This window comes from Oncorhynchus mykiss, unplaced genomic scaffold (assembly GCF_013265735.2).
Source record: "Oncorhynchus mykiss isolate Arlee unplaced genomic scaffold, USDA_OmykA_1.1 un_scaffold_222, whole genome shotgun sequence".
NCBI lineage: Eukaryota > Metazoa > Chordata > Actinopteri > Salmoniformes > Salmonidae > Oncorhynchus > Oncorhynchus mykiss.
Window position 1 is genome coordinate 49,506 of NW_023493691.1, and position 21,848 is coordinate 71,353.

At 41.0% G+C, this 21,848-nt stretch overlaps 2 protein-coding genes across 6 annotated transcripts in view; one reads left to right on the forward strand and one right to left on the reverse strand.

The window, feature by feature from the left end:
• The window catches only part of LOC118948156 (zinc finger protein 501-like), a 47,006-nt gene extending 40,779 nt beyond the window's left edge, over positions 1–6,227 (forward strand). Inside the window, exon 7 of the mRNA XM_036973123.1 lies at positions 6,052–6,227. Coding sequence (XP_036829018.1) covers positions 6,052–6,101 — 50 coding nt within the window. The 3' untranslated portion in view covers positions 6,102–6,227. The remainder of the gene's footprint in view (positions 1–6,051) is intronic.
• Positions 2,445–21,848, reverse strand: part of LOC110528878 (zinc finger protein OZF) — a 28,911-nt gene continuing 9,507 nt past the window's right edge. The window contains exons 1-3 of one of the 5 annotated variants that reach the window (XM_036973126.1): positions 8,414–8,549; positions 7,200–7,449; positions 2,445–4,734 (exon numbers count right to left, since the gene is read on the reverse strand). In XM_036973126.1, the coding sequence (XP_036829021.1) occupies positions 3,371–4,734; positions 7,200–7,296 (1,461 nt within the window). In that variant the 5' untranslated portion in view covers positions 7,297–7,449; positions 8,414–8,549 and the 3' untranslated portion in view covers positions 2,445–3,370. Of the gene's footprint in view, positions 4,735–7,199; positions 7,450–8,321; positions 8,550–16,292; positions 18,123–20,002; positions 20,082–21,481; positions 21,566–21,848 lie in introns of those variants that run through there. The other 4 variants (XM_036973128.1, XR_005042062.1, XM_036973127.1 and 1 more) reach the window with 4 other exon arrangements.

Sequence of the window (21,848 nt, forward strand, 5' to 3'; positions counted from 1 at the left end):
TACAATAAGATGCAGACGGCTTTCTCTTCACGAAGACTGAATGGTTATGGGTGTGAATCAATAACTTCTATATATTCTACCACCATTGAGCGTTGGCTCTTTCAAACTACCCGTGAGTTCTATTGGCTGCTGTAATTAATATTCAGCAACAAAAAAAAGCTTGCTTCTCTCTACCAATAATCTATTAGAGGAAGAAATGCGAGTCCAAGAGCTAAGGAGGGTTTAAGGAAAGGCCAGCAGAGCACAGGTGAGTATTGCACAAGAGACAGAGGCTATTAGCTTATTATGCATAACCCATTATTAATAATCTTAATACTGCGTTGACTTTATTAACTGAACAAGGTAGGCTACCACATCACTCACTCACACACACACACACACACACACACACGGAAAGTATTCAGATACCTAGACTTTTTCCCACATTTTGTTGCATTACGTAATCTACACACAATACCCCATAATGACAAAGCAAAAACAGGTCTTTAGAAATGTTTGCAAAAAAAAATACTACTTAAATACATTAAGACCCTTTACTCTGTTGAAGCACCTTCGGCAGTGATTACAGCCTCGAGTCTTCCTGGTTATGACACTTCAAGCTTGGCACACCTGTATTTGGTGAGTTTCTCCCATTCTTATCTACAGATCCTCTCAAGCTCTGTCAGGTTGGATGGGGAGTGTCGCAGCACAGCTAATTTCAGGTCTCTCCAGAGATGTTCGATTGGGTTCAAGTCCCGGCTCTGGCTGGGCCACTCAAAGACATTGAGACTTGTTCTGAAGCCATTCCTGTGTTGTCCTGTTGGAAGGTGATCCTTCGCCCCAGACGGAGGTCCTGAGCGCTCTGAAGCAGGTTTTCATCAAGGATCTTTTCTCTGTTCATCTTTCCCTCAATCCTGACTGGTCTCCCAGTCTCTGCGGTTGAAAAACATCCTCACACCATGATGCTGTTTCCACCACGCTTCACCGTAGGGCTGGTGCCAGGTTTCCTCCAGACGTGAAGCTTGGCATTCAGGCCAAAGAGTTCAATCTTGGTTTCTTCAGACAAGAGAATCTTGTTTGTCATGGTCTGAGAGTCCTTTAGGTGCCTTTTGGCAAACTCCAAGCAGGAAGTCATGTGCTGATTGGCAAAGTGCTGTAGAGATGGCTGTCCTTCTGGAAGGTTCTCCCATCTTCACAGAGGAACTCTGGAGCTTTGTCAGAGTGACCATTGGGTTCTTGGTCACCTCCCTGACAAAGGTCCTTCTCCCCCAATATCTCAGTTTGGCCGGGCGACCAGCTCGGCCATTAACTTGATACTTGTAACCTCACTTCTGAGAAAATGGCCTTTGAATATTTTGGTACCTACTGGAGAGCTCTTCTTTGCCCATTCAGCATCGTTCACACCCTCTTAAGCTTTAGCCCCACAGCTAACTGGCTAAAATTGGCTTGCTTGCTAGCTACATCCAGACACAAATGAGAGGACACCCAACTGACCATTTTACTCGCCCTAGCTGGTTAGGCTGTTGTCATGCTTTCCAGAGCGTTGGTGACTAACTGTGCTCCTGGCAACAATTTATTTATGCTTTTTTTGCAGACGTTTACCAACTCTGGACATATTCAACTGGTGTTGAGCGTTCATAAATTCATCAGTTATTCTGCGCTCTGGCATACTCAGACTGAATTTACAAATGCAACAGAAATGGTTACTTACACATCTTATTAAAAGACTCCAGTATGTAACTAGCTAGGTAAACAATTAACCATAATCCCAACTCATGACGTTACTACCCTGCATGAATTTGCAGGTAGCTAACCAACCAGGTTCATGTTAGCTAGCTAACATAAAGGCTATAACTAGCAAAGCAAATGGCTCTGAGATACGAATAATAAGATCATACACATAATGTAAGTTAGCGAGCCAACTAGCTAACGTTAGCTAGATAGCTAACAGTACACTTTAACTTGAAATGAAACCACTGTCAAAATTAGAAATGCGTAATATCTGAAAGTCTAGCTAGCTACATTACCTTACCCGTATACATCATGGATGGATGCGTCTCCCTGTCACAGATACCATGTTTGCCCTTAGTTTGAAGATGTAATCTAGAAAACGTGGGTTTTCTCCGTCTCCTTAGCTAACATACTCTAATTCCACTGATTTCAAAACTCGGTCCTCCAGAAAAGTGGAGAGCAACACTTATGCAGAAGTACTTATGCAGAAGTACTTATGCAGAAGTACCAACTAGGCTCGTAATTTAAGCAAATGTATTCGTATTTACAGATGGCACATCACAGACTACACGAAAACAATTTTTTAGCACGGCTGTGCTGCGGCCATAGGTAAGAGTACCGTTGTCCACAATCTCTAGTGTACATTTGCTTTTATACAATGGGTTACCAATTACATTTTTTTTAAAACAGGTCAAACAGTGCAGCTAGAATAACAGCAAAGTAGCTGCATCTGCATAAGCTGTTTTGGATTTCGCATGGCATAGAAAATGTGCTCTCGGGTCAGGACACCTCTGAGAAGCTAGCCATCTACACAGCAAACGCAATCATTTCAAACTGACGCTGTAACACAGCAAACTAGCTGCATTTCATGCCGTTTTACCCGTTTTTCTAACAAATGAAGAAAGCAACATTTCTTTGTATATATCCATATCCACGCCGATTCATGATTTTGACTGTCTGAGAAAAGATGTCCGTTCATTCTATTGGATAGGTTGCCAGAGACTTGATCCAGTCAAAGTATTTTTATTCTGTATCTATGGACGCGACCAAGTCGTTTGTTATGCCTTGCTTGCTAGCCAACTACGGCTAACAGTCACGTGAAACCGTGTAGCTAGAATAACAGCGAAGTAGCTGCATTCAATTTATTTTTAATAGTTTTTCTATTGACACTTCTTCATATATATATGCTGAAAACTGATCATCACACCATCTCTATCTCATACATGCTGTGTGTAATTGCTCATTCCCACAGAAAACTACAGAAGGAAGCAGTACTATCCAGTCAACCATCAGACTCCATTGTTTCAACAAGAGAAACCTAAGAGGATATTCAACACTAAGGGCCAACCCAAGGTCATCTCAATATCTTTGCAGTAGACGCTAACAAAACACCAAAACTGACAAGATGCACACTGATCAGTAAAGAGGCTAACATTCTGTAATGCTCCTTTTTCCTCTGCACAGTTCTCTCCCAGTGAGAAACAACAGGATTACAATACAGTGTTCTACGCTTTCTTCATTTGATCCAATTCACTTACCACTTCTTTAATGAGAATTAAGTGATGGAGTGACTTTAACCATAGCTGGTTTGAGAGAACTGTTACCAAAAAAAGGATACTTTAAAACGGGTCCATTGTCAATCCACCAAAAACATAAGATTTCAATCTGCAAAACTCTTGGCTTGTGTGTATCCGTTGGTGTGCTTCTCTCCTGTGTGTGTTTTCTGATGAACAGTCAGAGCACTTGATGTTGTGAAGCATTTACCACAGTCAGAACAAGAGTAAGGCTTCTCTCCCGTATGTGTACGATGGTGTGTCTCTAAGTTTCCCAGTCGAGAGTAACTTCCCCCACAGTCAGCGCAGGAGTATGGCTTCTCTCCTGTGTGCACTCTCTGATGAACTGTCAGAGCACTTGATGTTGTAAAACTCTTCCCACATTCAAAGCAGATGTAAGGCTTCTCTCCTGTGTGTATACGCTGGTGTTTCTTTAAGCTGCTGTGTCGAGAGAAATTCTTTCCACAGTCAGAGCAGAAGTAAGGCTTCTCTCCTGTGTGTATACGTTGGTGTGATTTCAAGCTGTCCTGTAGAGAGAAACTCGACCCACATTCAGAGCAGGAGTAAGGCTTCTCTCCTGTGTGTATACGTTGGTGTTTCTTTAAGCTGCTGTGTTGAGAGAAACTCTGCCCACAGTCAGAGCAAGAGTAAGGCTTCTCTCCTGTATGTATTCGCTGGTGACATTTTAACGTATCAATTTGGCTGAAACAAGTCCCACAGTCAGAGCAGAAGTAAGGCTTCTCCCCTGTATGTATTCGCTGGTGACTATTTAACTTATCCAATTGGGAGAAACTCTTTTCACAGTCCGAGCAGGAATAAGGCTTTTCTCCTGTATGTAAACGTTGGTGTATTTTTAAGTTGCTCCGTTGAGAGAACCTCTTCCCACAGTCAGAGCAAGAGTAAGGCTTTTCTCCTGTATGTATACGTGCATGTGCTTTTAAGGTATCCAATAGGGAGAAACTCTTCCCACAATCAGAGCAGAAGTAAGGCTTCTCTCCTGTGTGTATATGTTGGTGTTTTTTTAAACTGCTCAGTTGAGAGAATCTCCCCCCACAGTCAGAGCAGGAAAAAGGCTTCTCTCCTGTGTGTGTTCTCTGGTGAACTGTTAGGTCAGATGATGTTGCGAAGCATTTTCCACAGTCAGAGCAAGAGTAAGGCTTCTCTCCTGTGTGTATATGTTGGTGTCTCTTTAAGTGGCTCCTTCGAGAGAATCTCCCCCCACAGGCAGAGCAGGAGTAAGGCTTCTCACCTGTGTGCACTCTCTGATGAACTGTCAGAGAATGTGATGTTGTGAATCTTTTCCCACAGTCAGTACAGGAATATAGATTCTCTCCTGTGTGTGTTTTTAGGTGTATTTTTAGCTTTGATATATATGGGAAAATCTCCTCACAATGTGGGCAGTGGTGAAACCTCTTCGCTCTGTGATCTTCCTGCTTCTGCTCTCTGGATGTAGAGGACGTCTCAACGTGACCTGTGTGAACATCAGAAGAAAAAAAAGTCAGTGGTACAAAATATTATGAGCACGTGCTCTTTCCATGACAGACTGACCCGGTGACAGCTATGATCCCTTATTGATGTCACTTGTTAAAACCACTTTTTAAAATCGGTATACATGAAGCGAAGGAGACAGGTTAAAGATAGATGTTTAAGGCTTAAGATCATTTGGATCGAATGTCTGCCATTTAGAGGGTGAATGGGCAAGAAAACAGATTGAAGTGCCTTTGAACAGGGTATGATCGTAGGTGCCTGGTGCACCGGTTTGTGTCTAGAACTGTAATGCTGCCGGGTTTTTCATGCTGAACATTTTCCCTTGTGTCTCAAGAACATTCCACCACCCAAAGGACATCCATCTTTTGAGTCAACATGGGCCAGCCTCTCTGTGGAATACTTTCAATGACTGGAAAGAATTGCACAAATCGCTGAAGCTGGAGACTTATATTTCCCTCACTAACTTTAAACATCAGCTATCTGAGCAGCTAACCGATCGATGCAGCTGTACATAGCCATCTGTAAATAACCCACCCAATCTACCTACCTCATCCCCATATTGTTTTTATTTACTTTTCTGCTCTTTTGCACACCATTATTTCTACTTGCACATCATCATCTGGTCATCTATCGCTCCAGTGTTAATCTGCTAAATTGTAATTACTTCGCTACTATGGCCTATTTATTGTCTTACCTCCTCACGCCATTTGCACACTGTATAGACTTTCTTTTTTTCTGTACTCGTGTTTATTCCATTTGTAACTCTGTGTTGTTGTTTGTGTCGCACTGCTGTGCTTTATCTTGTCCAGGTCGCAGTTGTAAATGAGAACTTGTTCTCAACTAGCTTACCTGGTTAAATAAAGGTGTTCTCAACTAGCCTACCTGGTTAAATAAAGGTGTTCTCAACTAGCCTACCTGGTTAAATAAAGGTGTTCTCAACTAGCCTACCTGGTTAAATAAAGGTGTTCTCAACTAGCCTACCTGGTTAAATAAAAGGTTAAATAAAAATACATTTAAAAAAACAACTTGCACTGTCCATTAGGGCACCAAGAGTAGTCTGTTCTTTCCACCAATCGATTGGTCGAAAAAAAATGTACTATCTATTTCTCCATATATAGACACGTGTTTTAATCAAATCAACCACATGCACTGAGCTTGTCTGATAATGATTTAATCAAACTGCTCTTAAACTAAGACACACAAATGACTAGAGGGAGTTCGACCGCAATTGATATGATTGTGCTCAGACTTACAACAAAAAAGACTAGCACCCGTTGTCTCTCTCTCTTCCCTGCTGCAGCGACCACCACAGAACATCAACAGTGTTCATCACGCTGTCCACTGTACTGAAGCATTATTACAGTCAATTCTGACCGAAAAGTTCTGTTGCTGAAATACCTCATATGTTATGGAAAAACATTCTCTATTCCCTCAACTTTTCCTCCTCTCTTTGTGACACATGGATACATCGCATGCACCTGACCAATAGGGCCTAACCTATATCGTAATCACATCAATAAATTGGTTATAACAAACTCAGAACACCGTAACAGCAAAATGAACGCAGAGGACGTGACGAACTTGAAAATGGGAGAATGGTTACTGATTGCTCAGTAGGTAAAGGGGAAGTCAGATGGGTGGAATAAATGTGACTAGTTGTGGAAAACACTGGAGATCAAGAAAAAGAAGGTAAGGAGCAAACACTGAGTGCATATTGGGTGTTCCAAATAGGCGCTGTTAGAGTGCAAGAAAAACGTTCTGACTATTTGGAACAACGTAAACAACACTAAATAAATGATAAGCCTAACCAAGTCTGTTGAATCGTTTGGTTAAGCCTTCATTACAGCATTGCAAAGATATTTTTAAAAAAAACAGCTGAATTTTAAAAATTGTTTTTCCGACATGTTGCGTGAGGCTTTGTGCTCACGGAATCAGTAGGCTATTAAACAAACAGGCAACACAAACAGGATCTGTCTTATTTCTTCATTTAGCACATTGTAGACTGAACTTAAGAGGTTTAAGATATCTAGCTGGCAAACATTTAGTTGTGAATTCCATACTGTAATTAGATCACCTGGCGCATGCTGCACGACAGTGAGTGACTCACAAGACTCCGGTCTCTTCTCGTTGTGTTGTTGTAACAAACACCAGATGACTGGGGACTACCATAAACTACGTAATAATGTGAAAGATGTAATGAAGAAAACAATGTTCTTTATCTCCTAACGTATTACACATTTACAATACTTTTTTCATACTGTTCCCCATGGGAATCGAACCCACAACCCTTGCGATGAGAGGACCATGATCTACCAACTGAGCTACACAGGACAGACATCTACCTTCTCATTGAAACAGTTCATCATGAAACAGTTCTACTGCAACTTCTCATGCACAGTGGGAAGTTGGAATGAATAACAAACTTAGTTAGATAGAAACTGCTCTTACCATGAGAAACAGATTCCCCAATCTTCTCTTCTTCATCTTTAATGTTGACATTCAGCTCCAGTGCTTGACTGCAGTCTTCCAACTTCACTGATGCCATCTCTGGATCCTGCAGTGCAAACTGGGCTCCACTGTCACTATCAGTACCCAGTGACTGTAGGTTTTAGGTTTGGACTCAGTGTGGAAGGAGAGAGGCAGCCTGGGCTTGTCCTCACTGTTGATGTTACAGGCCTCAGACTTAATCTGAGTCGGCCTGTAGTAATAAAGAGACAAGGACACAAAAGTTATTGTCTTGGCAGTTCAGGTACATTCTTTATTCTCAAAAAATATTATATTTTTTCTTGTTCAATTATCTAATTTCAACAGGTCTGGTAGCTAAGCATTGACAGCAAAACACTAATTCACATTTGACGAGTACACACTATAATTAGGCTACACAACGTAAGTGCACTTAATCTATAGTAGATTTCCCAAATTCACATAAATGACAAAAACAATTTAGTACAAGGTTGCAGTTTGTTTTAGGCAGCTCTATGTACCATTTTCATGGCATGCGGTACCGGAGCGCCAAGTCTAGGTCAAAAAGGCTCCTTAACAGCTTTAACCCCTAAGCCATAACACTGCTGAACAATTCATCAAAAGGCTACCTGAACTATTTGCATTGATCCTCCCTAAGTTCAACGCTTGTTGTATTCGGCATGTGACACATTTGATTCTCCCGAATAATCTTCTCTTCAATGCATTATTTAATTCCCGTTCACACCAGTAACAATTATAGATCAAGGTGGAATCAAGGTGGAAACTGAATGTGTCTGAATAGTACTACATATGTAGAAAACTGATCATCATCACATTCAGCTTCTAAACAGTAGTGCAACCGTGAAATTGTCTCTCTTTGACGCAGACAGAGTGGGCACCACCATTTTCCCAGCTCGCCATTTTTCCAGCTCATTTGACACAAAACCAATAACGACATGTAAAACAAACTCCGACATCTCAAATAAATTGATTATTTATGAAATTACTTTGACGAAATTATGTACATCCACTCAGGCAAGCCCAAAGTCTCTAACTAGCTAACGTTATGTGAATTGTACATTATTTTTTATCCCGTTCTTCACTCACCCAGTTTGACACAAAAATAAAACCTTAACGTTTTTTGATGACCTGTTCTTTCGATATTACAATGTTTAAACGTTATATTTAAACGTGCATACCTGTATCAATCAATTTGAAAAGGAGACTAAAGTAATCGTCTCTACTGCGCAATTCTGCCACTTTCTTTGTTATGAAGAAAGATGCGGCCCTGGCCGGAACTTCCGGTTCCCCCACTACAGCCATAGAGTTCCTAACCAAGAGACGCAACAACGCGAGACTTGCGAGAACGCTTGAAATCAGACCAAGCCGAGGTTTGAGAAGTTAATGAAAGAAGTGAACAACTGATGCTTTTGCAGCGGCTAATGGGGGATCCTAATAAATACCAAAAATATTAGTAGGTTGGTACTCTTCTTCCAACGTCAGTAAAACCGATTGACTTTCCTCCTTTCCATCTACACACGGTTTAGTCATCCAAACACTCCAGGAATCTTCTGCTTAAGAAGATGAACCTCATTGTCCGAGGAAACTCCAGATATAACACATGTTATAAGACCTTTACATAACACCTTTATTAAACTCACCAGATCATTTTCTATCAATGAATGTCGACTTGATTAAGCAACGAGGCACAAGGGGGTATGGTATATGGCAAACATACCACGGCTAAGGGCTGTTCTAAGCGCAACGCGGAGTGCCTGGCCATATACCACAAACCCCAAGGGTGCCTTATTGCTATTATAAACTGGTTACCAACGTAATTAGAACAGTAAAAAGGAATGTTTTGTCATACCCCTGGTGTATGGTTTGATATACTACGGCTTTCAGCCAATCAGCATTCAGGGCTTGAATCAGGTTTATTTTTGTAATTAAATAGCCTTTGCGCATGTGCATAGCTATAGATAAATCCGACAGGAGAGTTTGAGAGATGTAAACTGGCAGAGGATTTCGAAATCTCTGAGCAAGAAACATTTGGATGAACATAAAAAAAACGAATATTAGGCAAATTTATAGAAATTATGCAGTTATTATGTGCCAGATTGTAAGACTACCGCCGTTGTAAATGACCCATTTGCGAGACTGACTTGTCATTTCAATAGACATAGGCAACAGACTAAAATCTGGGTTTATGTTTCTAATTACATTTTGCCATAGTTTGCTTGGATAAAGGCAGGTAGCCTGATAGACCTACGTATCATTTCAGATAGTCTACAGTAGCCTAGACGAGATGTAGGCAAGATGTAAACTGAACGATTTAGCAGCTTGCTTAGTTCAAATTTCCTGACTAATTTATTCAACATGAAAGCGAGGCAATTCTTCAATTAGAAGTGCTTGTTTCCCAATAGCCTGCTGGAATAGGCTACTGGGTGATGGGCTCATCATTTCAATCACTGAATTAAATATGAATAATATGAGTATTAACTGAATATGCTTGTCAACAACAGCCAGTGTTTTTTTAAACATTTGTTTTACCTGTAGCCTAATCTGACTCCTGTATATTGGTTCCTGACTTCCCTGAAAAGTTGCATATCGCGGTGGCTATTCAATGCTAATGCAGAACACCACAGGATGTTTATGTGCTGGTCAAGGGCAATCAAGTATGAGGTGAACTAAGGGCTATATCTGTTCTTAGTTCTACATTTTTTGAATGGCGCATGCTTATTTAAGATGGAGAGGAAAGCACATTCAAAGAGCAACCAGGCATCCTCTACTGACGGGATGAGGTCAATATCCTCCCAGGATACCCCGGCCAGGTCGATTAGAAAGGCCTGCTCGCTGAAGTGTTTTAGGGAGCGTTTGACAGTGATGAGAGGTGGTCGTTTGACAGCGGACCCATTACGCACGCAGGCAATGAGGAAATGATCGCTGAGACCCAGGCAAATTGGTCAGGATGATACCTAAGAGGGCCCATGGTTTTGGATTTAGGGTTGCACCTGGTAGGTTCCTTGATAATTTGTGTGAGATTGAGGGCATCTATCTTAGATTGTAGGATGGCGGGGGTGTTAAGCATGTCCCAGTTTAGGTCACCTAACAGTACGAACTCTGAAGATAGATGAGGGGCAATCAATTCACATATGGTGTCCAGGGCACAGCTGGGGGCTGAAGGGGGTCTATAACAAGCGTCAACGGTGAGAGACTTGTGTCTGGAAAGGTGGAAGTTTAACATCAGCACTCCATTATTGGTCAGACCAGCCATACCCAGGTGCATGCTGGTCAGCGTAATGTTTACATAGCAGGTTAAGAGAACTAACCTAGCAGGTTGGGATAATGAGGTTAAGGTTAGGAAAAAGGTTAGGGTTTTGCTTAGCTAAAATGCTACAGTCGTCAAACAATCAACTGGTTGTTCAACAATCATATCAGCCACACAAAACGGCCTTGAGTGGCAACAAATCTTCTCAATTAGCTGATTCACTTTCCATACACTCACTTCTGTTGATCCTCCCACTTCTGTCAACAGGCCCACTTTCAGACACACTCTATATATGCTGTTACCCATGACTCTAGCCAATGGCTGGCTTGAGCTAGCTAGATTTTTCTACCCAGAGACCACCAAAGAAAATCCTGATTGGATATGCTTTTCTCTTCAGTGTTAACCCTTCTCTTTCCAACAACAACTGAAGAGATGTAATCAGAAAATTATTACAATTATCGTTAAGACGAAATACAAATAAAACGAATTGTAACGATGAAATACAAATTAAAAACGAAATTTTATTAAAAAAATATATACATTTTTATCAAGCCTTAGCCTTCTCTGAAGGCCCTCATGGTTGCCCACTGCTTGGATCTAGATGAAATCATCCTGACTTTACATCTACACTAGGACAAGTTTGAGACTATTTTAAACCATGTCTGCACCATAGAGTTTACTAGATGAATGAAGTGACGATCCATTCAGACCAGCCTTACTGATTGAACTTTCATAACTACATTAGTGCAGTCGGAAGTTCTTCATGGGTGTGTAATGTCAGAATTCAAAATTAAAGATGATGAAGAGGAGGAGAACATTGGGAAATTTTTTATTAATGGTAAAACCAGGTTCTAGATATAAATGTTATTCATAAATTAAACCTCCATAAGTTATGACCCAGTCTATTGCTAATTGAATTATGATTATCATAATATCATTAATAAATATAATACCATTTTTTTTTTAAATCCATAAAGAATGTTTTTTTATTAATCAATATATTTGAGTTTAACCATTACATTTGTTGTAATATTTTCTGGAGGACAAAAACTGAAATTGTAGCCAGCTTTGTATGGCTTGTTTAAGAAAGGGCAATACTTTAAATGAGAAGTTGTAATCTGTATGAAGGCAAAAAAGCCATTTTTGAACAAAGGATGAGTTTTTCTAAATCGACTGGAAAACCAATTTGGGTTTAAGTATAACTAAAGTATGAGTGAAGCTTTTAGTGAGAGATTTAAAGCTTTAATATTTAATAATTGTAGCCCACCAAACTCATATTCATTATATAAATAGGCACGTTTAATTTTGTCTGGCTAACATTCCAAATAAAATGACATATATTTTGCTCATATGATTTTAAAAACAAATCATCTGGAGTAGGCAATGCTATTAGTAAGTAAGTAAGTAAACTGTGATAGGACCAAAGAGTTAATCCATGTATTTTTTCCATAAATATACAAGTATTTACCTTGCCATGGTTGCAGAATCGTATCTATTTTTACTAACTTTCTATTGAAATTAATTGGTAAATTATTGTATATTTTGAGATGTGATTAACAAGTATGTCTACTTCACCATCCACCCATTTCATTGGTAAACTACAAGGTAGTGTCAACACTATTTTTTAACGATCCAATACGTAATATGGTACACTTGTCATAATTAGGTTTTAATCCAGAGGCGCTAGAAAAGTGATCAAGATCTTCAATGAGACTGTGCAGGGATCCAGATTGTAGACTTAAGAAAAAACTAGAGTCATCATATTGACACTTTTGTTTTTATCCCCTGGATTTCTAACACCTTGATGTTCTTGTTGGATGTAATTTTAATAGCTAGCATTTCAATGGCCATGATAAATACAGTGCCTTGCGAAAGTATTCGGCCCCCTTGAACTTTGCGACCTTTTGCCACATTTCAGGCTTCAAACATAAAGATATAAAACTGTATTTTTCTGTGAAGAATCAACAACAAGTGGGACACAATCATGAAGTGGAACGACATTTATTGGATATTTCAAACTTTTTTAACAAATCAAAAACTGAAAAATTGGGCGTGCAAAATTATTCAGCCACTTTACTTTCAGTGCAGCAAACTCTCTCCAGAAGTTCAGTGAGGATCTCTGAATGATCCAATGTTGACCTAAAAGACTAATGATGATAAATACAATCCACCTGTGTGTAATCAAGTCTCCGTATAAATGCACCTGCACTGAGATAGTCTCAGAGGTCCGTTAAAAGCGCAGAGAGCATCATGAAGAACAAGGAACACACCAGGCAGGTCCGAGATACTGTTGTGAAGAAGTTTAAAGCTGGATTTAGATGCAAAAAGATTTCCCAAGCTTTAAACATCCCAAGGAGCACTGTGCAAGCGATAATATTGAAATGGAAGGAGTATCAGACCACTGCAAATCTACCAAGACCTGGCCGTCCCTCTAAACTTTCAGCTCATACAAGGAGAAGACTGATCAGAGATGCAGCCAAGAGGCCCATGATCACTCTGGATGAACTGCAGAGATCTACAGCTGAGGTGGGAGACTCTGTCCATAGGACAACAATCAGTCGTATATTGCACAAATCTAGCCTTTATGGAAGAGTGGCAAGAAGAAAGCCATTTCTTAAAGATTTCCATAAAAAGTGTTGTTTAAAGTTTGCCACAAGCCACCTGGGAGACACACCAAACATGTGGAAGAAGGTGCTCTGGTCAGATTGAACTTTTTGGCAACAATGCAAAACGTTATGTTTGGCGTAAAAGCAACACAGCTCATCACCGTGAACACACCATCCCCACTGTCAAACATGGTGGTGGCAGCATCATGGTTTGGGCTTCTGTTCTTCAGCAGGGACAGGGAAGATGGTTAAAATTGATGGGAAGATGGATGGAGCCAAATACAGGACCATTCTGGAAGAAAACCTGATGGAGTCTGCAAAAGACCTGAGACTGGGACGGAGATTTGTCTTCCAACAAGACAATGATCCAAAACATAAAGCAAAATCTACAATGGAATGGTTCAAAAATAAACATATCCAGGTGTTAGAATGGCCAAGTCAAAGTCCAGACCTGAATCCAATCGAGAATCTGTGGAAAGAACTGAAAACTGCTGTTCACAAATGCTCTCCATCCAACCTCACTGAGCTCGAGCTGTTTTGCAAGGAGGAATGGGAAAAAATGTCAGTCTCTCGATGTGCAAAACTGATAGAGACATACCCCAAGCGACTTACAGCTGTAATCGCAGCAAAAGGTGGCGCTACAAAGTATTAACTTAAGGGGGCTGAATAATTTTGCACGCCCAATTTTTCAGTTTTTGATTTGTTAAAAAAGTTTGAAATATCCAATAAATGTCTTTCCACTTCATGATTGTGTCCCACTTGTTGATTCTTCACAAAAAAATACAGTTTTATATATTTATGTTTGAAACCTGAAATGTGGCAAAAGGTCGCAAAGTTCAAGGGGGCCGAATACTTTCGCAAGGCACTGTAGATATGTAGACAACGGACAGCCTTGTTTTACTCCTTACTCCTTATACATTACACTTGAGCGTTCTTGAATAGGTACCTCCAGTTCTTTTTGTTTTTCCACTAACATATTTTGTGCCTCTATAGTACAGTTTCCATTAGTTTGTCTTGGTCGGCTTTTATCGTCAACGAGACAATGATATCCAATCAGTTGAGATTGGTTGGATACAGTACAGCGTACCCCGTTGTAACAAACGTGAGCAACAAACTCTCACTCAACGTCAACAAAACAAAGGAGATTGTGGACTTCAGGAAACAGCAGAGGGAGCACCCCCCTATCCACATCGACAGGACAGTAGTGGAGAAGGTGGAAAGTTTAAGTTCCTCGGCAACAGCGCCTCTTCAACCTCAGGAGGCTGAAGACATTTGGCTCGTCACCTAAAACCCTGACAAACTTTTAGAGATGCACAATTGAGAGCATCCTGTTGGGCTCTATCACTGCCTGGTACGGCAACTGCACCGCCCTCAACCGCAAGGCTCTCTAGCGGGTGGTGCGGTCTGCACAACACATCACCAGGGGCAAACTACCTGCCTTCCAGGACACCTACAACACCCGATGTCACAGGAAGACCAAAAAGATCAAGGACAACAACCACCCGAGCCACTGCCTGTGTGCATCAAAACTGGGACTGAGAGACTGAAAAACCATCACTAACACAGAGAGGCTGCTGCCTACATATAGACTTAAATCATTGGCCACTTTAATAAATGGATCACTAGTCACATTAAATAATGCCACTTTAATAATGTTTACATATCTTACAATACTCATCTCATATGTTTATAATGTATCTTATACCATCTATTGCATCTTGCCCATGCCACTCGTCCATATATTTATATGTACATATTCTTATTCCATCCCTTTAGATTTGTCTGTATTAGGTAGTTGTGGAATTGTTAGATTACTTGTTAGATATTACTGCACTGTTCGGAACTAGAAGCACAAGCATTTCGCTACACTCGCATAAACATCTGATAACCATGTGTATGTGACCCAATAAAATTTGATTGAGCATATGGTTGCTGTCACAAGAAATTATAAAAATGTTTTTAAAAAATGTAATTACTTGCTATTCATCACCACCACTTATCCCTGAAAGCTGAAATCCCACTGGATTCTAGCAAAGGTGGGACTTCCAACAATACCAGATCAGTAATGTGGGAGTTGGCTCTAATGAGCTCGCAAATGTAATTGTTCAATTTAAATAATGTTAATGATGAATCATACCTGTCTAGGCTATTTGAAAATTAAACTTTAAATTAACCTGAAAATGTAGAAAGTTTAAAATCATATCATGCAGTGGAACCGGAGATATTTAAAAACAATTACTGGCGATTCTTCACCACCAGAGGCCACTGAAATCACATGGGATTCCCGCACGGCACGGGATTTCACTTTGAACAAAGGGGGAAACAAAAACGGCTGCTCCCACTTGTTAGCTTAGCATTTGGTGCAATGCTTAGCTTCACTTGTGCTGGAAAGTCAGACTCCGCTCCAACAAGAGAACGGGTTCACTAAGTGACGTCTCACGTTCAACCTTTCAGCAATATTTTTTGCGATTAACCGGAACGTGAGGAAAACACAAACACACGGTTGGTTGACTCACACCAATGAAAACACGAGACAGAGATAATTACTAACTTGGTCAAGCCAATATCTACTCAAATTTTAAACGGCCCTGTGTCCATGCTCGAGAAATTAATTATGACCAAGTCTACTCGCTTCTGAACGCGATAGACAGAAATAACACTACATTGGGCCCAACTAGTATTTTTCTCAGAATGCCTGCATCGGCTGGTACATATACCCCAGCTCATAGCATTCAGTAAATCCCCTACACACTGATGTGTGTCAGATATACAACACGAGTCAATCTCGCTATACTAGTATCTGGGTGAAAACGAAAAACTACACACACGCCACTCTCAACAATAATCATGATTGGTGTGAGTAACTTGCTACACAATTCCTATGTACTAAATTCAACAGTGAGGCCTAGTTTAGATTTCTCGCACAGGGGCAGCAATATGTCGCGACGTTATTGTTAATGTGATGACATAATTAGCTTTTTATTATTACGTGATTAAATTAATTCTGTAACAATTAACTCAGTAACCTGGAGCACCACGGGAAAAGCTTGTTTAATGAGGAACCGTTTCGCAAATTAACTCAAAGATTACATAGATTTCATAGCAGTCATCAATTAATTAATTTCCTCAGTCTCATTCTGAATGTCGCATAATTAGTAAATCTGCACAAACCCGGGTCTCACTAATTATTCCGTACCACACAAATTTAGATTATTATTTATTTACTAACCAGTTAAATGATAACATAAGATAAATATACACAAACAGTCTAGGTTATTGATTAAAACTTCATAAAATGGCAACAGGTCCCTAGTGGACCAATGCAAGATGGAGCTTCACACACAGAGAGAAAGAGAGAAATTCAACACTTGGATACATTTGTAAACTATGCTTAGTTTCAGCCCTAACACCTTGCCCCGAACTGCCCCTCTTATGGGTAAAAAGTGTAATGCATGTATTTATGTGTTGAAGGTCTCTGTTGGGTCTCTCTTTGTGGGTCGAGTTCCGCTTAGTGGGAAAAGTTTGGCCAACGCCTTGTTCATTCGTCTTCAGGTGTAAGTCTCTGATTTTCCAAACTATGTCACAATGTCCTTTCTCTTAGTTGTCAGTTTCCTTGTACTCGTTCTGTGAGAGTGGGCTTCTGAGGAGGCTAATCAGGCGTGTCGATGCTCCCGGCGTGGGTAAGAGGGCCATGTAGACAACCGGTGACTTGAAAAGAATAGCTCAAATTCAACTTCCTAGATACAGTACTTAGAATAGCTACTCCACCATAAACTTGATTGTTCAGAGATTTACTTTGTCTTCAACCTCGTGTTGCGTTTCGGGGTCACGACTAGCAGTAGACCTCGGCTGCAGTGCGTGTTCAATTTAGTCTGATATGTAAATTCTTAACTCATGTTTTATACCCTGGAGTAGAAAGGGGCGTTTCCATCTTTATGACACACTCTCTGGGATCCCTGGGGCGTAGCTAGTTACAAGGCAAGGTATTAGGAGAACTAAAATCAGTCTTATCACCATAACATCCTCTTTCATCTGCATATTCTCGACACAAAGTATGTAAACATCACATATACAGTATGAAAACTCTTCAAGTTAATGTTTTCGTTATAACATCCTCAACTAACTTTTAAGAACATCATAAAATAGACATTCATTTTCATATTCCATCCATCATTGTTTCCACCATTTGGTTGATCAAATATACATGTCCCAATGTCCATTTATTTGATGTTGTGTAGTTTTGGGCTGTAAACTCTTCCTAAGGCACACAGACATTCCAGTCTCTCACATTAGAGAACAGAATGGAGTTGGGCTGTTGCCTTATAATTTACGATGGGCGTGAGGTCATAAACCCCCCCCCATCAATACCTCTATACTTCTCCCCCTCTTTGGGAGGGGGAGATCTCTCTGTAGAACCGGGATCCACTGTAACCTGATCCTCACAGGACCATCCTGACAGTCCCCCTCTGGTGGGTTCAACTTGGAAGGATCCTGCATTTTGCAACCCACCATAAGAATGACCATCGGATGTCAACAATTATATATACACAGTGTGGGCCATTTGTTTGTGAGAATGTGAATGGGATCAAATTTGGTTTATATATAGACACCATATCATTTAAAGCAGTTTGTTTCATTTAAAACTATACACAAGAGAAGATGTTGCCCAGAACAAATTAATGTACAAACATATCTAACTTCAACAGTTATTAAAATAAATTCATCAATCTCTAAAACAATGAATCTAGCATTAAAAGGGCAATTTAATAAACACTAGTCAATTCGTCAGGCCATGGACTCCACATGGTGTGGAAAGAAACCCACAGGGATGCTGGGCCATGATGACTCCAAAGCTTCCCACAGTTGTGTCGGGTTGGCTGGGAGTGGACGTGTCCTCTGAATAGCTCGTTCCATCTCCTCCCACAGATGCACAATTGGATTGAGATCTGGTGACTCGGCAGGCCACTGCAGTAAACTGAATTCACTGTCATGGGTCCCATGGAACCATTCCTGGACAAGCCTTGGGGCATAATCCTGCTGAAAACATCCTTAGCTGGATACATTGCTGCCATAAAGGGATGCACCTGATTGGCGATGATGTTTAGATATCCTGTGGCATTAAAACGTTGCTCCACTTTTATCAAGGGGCCCAATGTGTGCCCTAAAAACACACCCCACACCATCACCACCAGCCTGCAATGCTGACACACGGCATGGATGCATGTACTCATGGTTTTCTCCATACCCTAGTCTTCCCATCAGCATGACACAGCAGGAACTGGGATTATCTAGACCAGCGGTTCCCCAAACGTTTATAGTCCCGTACCCCTTCAAACATTCAACCTCCAGCTGCGTACCCCCTCTAGCAACAGGGTCAGCGCGCTCTCAAATATTGTAAGCCTTTCTCTCTCTCACACACACACACATTTATTAAACATAAGAATGAGTGTGAGTTTGGCAGAACCAGGCTCGTGGGAAGTGACAGAGCTCTTATAGGACCAGGGCACAAATAATAATAATACATTTTGCTCTTTATTTAGCCATTTTACATATTAAACCTTACTTGCTCATTGAAAATTGTGAAAGACTCACCGCAGGTTAATGAGAAGGGTTTGCTTGAAAGGATGCACATACTCTCTCCAATACAACCCAACATTGCAGAGTTGTCTTAAATCCTTTTCCACACACAGTCTGTGCCTGTATTTAGTTATTATGCTAGTGAGGGCCGAGAATCCACTCTCACATAGGTACGTGGTTCCAAAGGGCATCAGTGTCTTAACAGCGCGATTTGCCAAGGCAGGCTCCTCTGAGCGCAGCCCAATCCAGAAATCTGGCAGTAGCTTCTGATTAAATTACATTTTCACCGAATCGCTTGTTGCAATTTTGATGAGGCTCTCTTGTTCAGATATCGGTAAGTGAACTGGAGGCAGGGCATGAAAGGGATAACGAATCTAGTTTGTGTCATCCGTTTCAGGAAAGTACCTGCGTATTTGCACACCAAAACTCACTCAGGTGCTTTGCTAGATCACATTTGACATTGACCATAAGCCCGAGTTCATTTGCACACAAAATAAATCATACAATGATTAAAGACCTGTGTGTTGTCCATGTTAACAAAGTTAACAATTTTCACTGTAGTCCCCAAAACGTCTTTCAAGCTGTCAGGCATTCCCTTGGCAGCAAGAGCCTCTCGGTGGCTGCTGCAGTGAACCCAAGTAGCATCGGGAGTAAGTGCTTGCACGTGCGTTACCACTCCACTATGTCTCCCTGTCATGGCATTTGCGCCATCAGTACAGATACCAACACATCTTGACCACCTAAGTCCATTTGATGTCACAAAGCTGTCCAGTACTTTAAAAAGATATCCTGTTGTCCTGGTTTCCAGTGGTTTGCAGAAGAGGATGTCTTCCTTAATTGACCCCCCAAAAACGTAATGGACATATACCAGGAGCTGTGCCAGGCCCGCCACGTCTGCTGACTCATCCCACTGAATTCACTGGCTTGTATGCGAAGCAGTAATTGTTTCAAAACATCTGCCATGTCACTGATGCATCATGAAACGGAATCATTTTTTAAAACATTTTCCCCCAGCCATATCCACGGAAGCAGGAAGAATTAAGTCCTCCACAAAAGTATGGAGCTTGCCTGTCCTAGCCACTTGGTAACTCACCAAGACACTTCTAGCCCCTTCTTATTAATGGTATCTGCAGCTTTTATACATGTCTTACTACTCGAAAGTAGTCTCAACTCTCGCTCAAAAAACTCCTGTGGCTTATTTTTCAAATTGGCATGTTTTGGTTCTAAATGACTGGTTAAGAGTGGATTTTTCATTGAGTTGTGAGATATAACACACTGTGGCTGAGGAAAGGCACTATTCCCAATATAAGTGAACCCCAAATCAATGTAGTTCTCACCATATTTGCACCTCTTCAATGGTCCAACATCCGTCTGTTGTTCAGTGCTTTCCTGGGTAAAGGGGCAGTAGCTCTTCGGCTGCATCAGAATCACAACTGTCAGTGTCCATGCTAGCTGGGCTAACAACAAACGTAGAATAACTGACGCTAGCATTGGATGTGCTCGTGGAAGCAGAACAACTTGTGCAGTCGACAGGTGCGGTACTGCTGGTAGTACCAGTACTACCAGTAGAGCTGGTATGTGTCTCTATAGACACGGGCTAAAAAAAACACAGAAAAACTGACAAGATGTACACTGATCAGTAAAGAGAGGCTAACATTCTATAACACTCCCTTTCCTCTGCACAGTTCTCTCACAGTGAGAAACTATAGGATTACAATAGTGTTCTACACTTTCTTCATTTGATCCAATTCAACGTTGCCAATTATTTTATGAGATGAGAATTAAGTGGAGTGACAAATCTTAGCTGGTGTGAGAGAACTGATAAGGCTTCTCTCAAGTGTGTAGCCGTTGGTGTGTTTTTACATTGGCCAATCGGGAGAAGTTCTTGCCACAGTAAGAGCAGAAGAAAGGCTTCTCTCGTGTGTGTGTTCTCTGATGACCGTTTAGCTCAGCTGATGATTTAAAACATTTTCCACAGTCAGAGCAGTAGTAAGGCTTCTCTCCTGTGTGTATACGTTCATGTCGTTTTAGGTGGCTCGATTGAGAGAAACTCGCACTACAGTCAGAGCAGAAGTAAGGCTTCTCTCCTGTGTGTGTTCTCTGATGAACTTTTAGCTCAGTTGATGTTGTGAAGCATTTTCCACAGTCAGAGCAGGAGCAAGGCTTCTCTCCTGTGTGTGTTCTCTGATGAACTTTTAGCTCAGTTGATGTTGTGAAGCATTTTCCACAGTCAGAGCAGGAGTATGGCTTCTCTCCTGTATGTATACGTTCATGTGTTTTAAAGTGGCCCAGGTGAGAGAAACTATTTCCACAGTCAGAGCAGGAGTAAGGCTTCTCTCCTGTGTGTGTTCTCTGGTGAACTTTTAGCTGAGACGATTGTGTGAAGCATTTTCCACAGTCAGAGCAGGAGTAAGGCTTCTCTCCTGTGTGTATACGTTCATGTTGTTTTAGGTGGCTCGAGTGAGAGAAACTCTTCCAACAGTCAGAGCAGGAGTAAGGCTTTTCTCCTGTGTGTATACGTTCATGTTGTTTTAGATGTCCCCGTCCAGAGAACCTATTCCCACAGACAGAGCAGGAGTAAGGCTTCTCTCCTGTATGTATACGTTCATGTTGTTTTAGGTGGCTCGATTGAGAGAACCTCTTCCTACAGTCAGAGCAGGAGTATGGCTTCTCTCCTGTGTGAACTCTCTGATGAACCATCATAGCCCTTGATGTGGTGAAATTCTTCCCACAGTCAGTGCAGAAATACAGATTCTCTCCTGTATGTATTTTTAGATGTATTTTTAGCTTTGATAGAATTGGGAAAATCTCCTCACAATGTGGGCAGTGGTGAGACCTGTTTGCTCTGTGATCTTCCTGCTGTTGCTCTCTGGATGTAGAGAATGTCTCAACATGATCTCCTGTGTGAACATCAGAAGAACCAGTCAGTTGGTGTAATATACAGTACCAGTCAAACGTTTGGACACACCAACTCATTCAAGGGTTTTTCTTCATTTTTACTATTTTCTACATTGAATAATAAGTGAAAACATCAAAACTATGGAATAACACATATGTAGTAACCAAAAAAGTGTTAAATCAAAATAGCTTGTATTTTAGATTCTTCAAAGTAGCCACCCCTTGCCTTGACAGCTTGGCACACTCTTGGCACTCTCTCAACCAGCTTCACCAGGAATGTTTTTC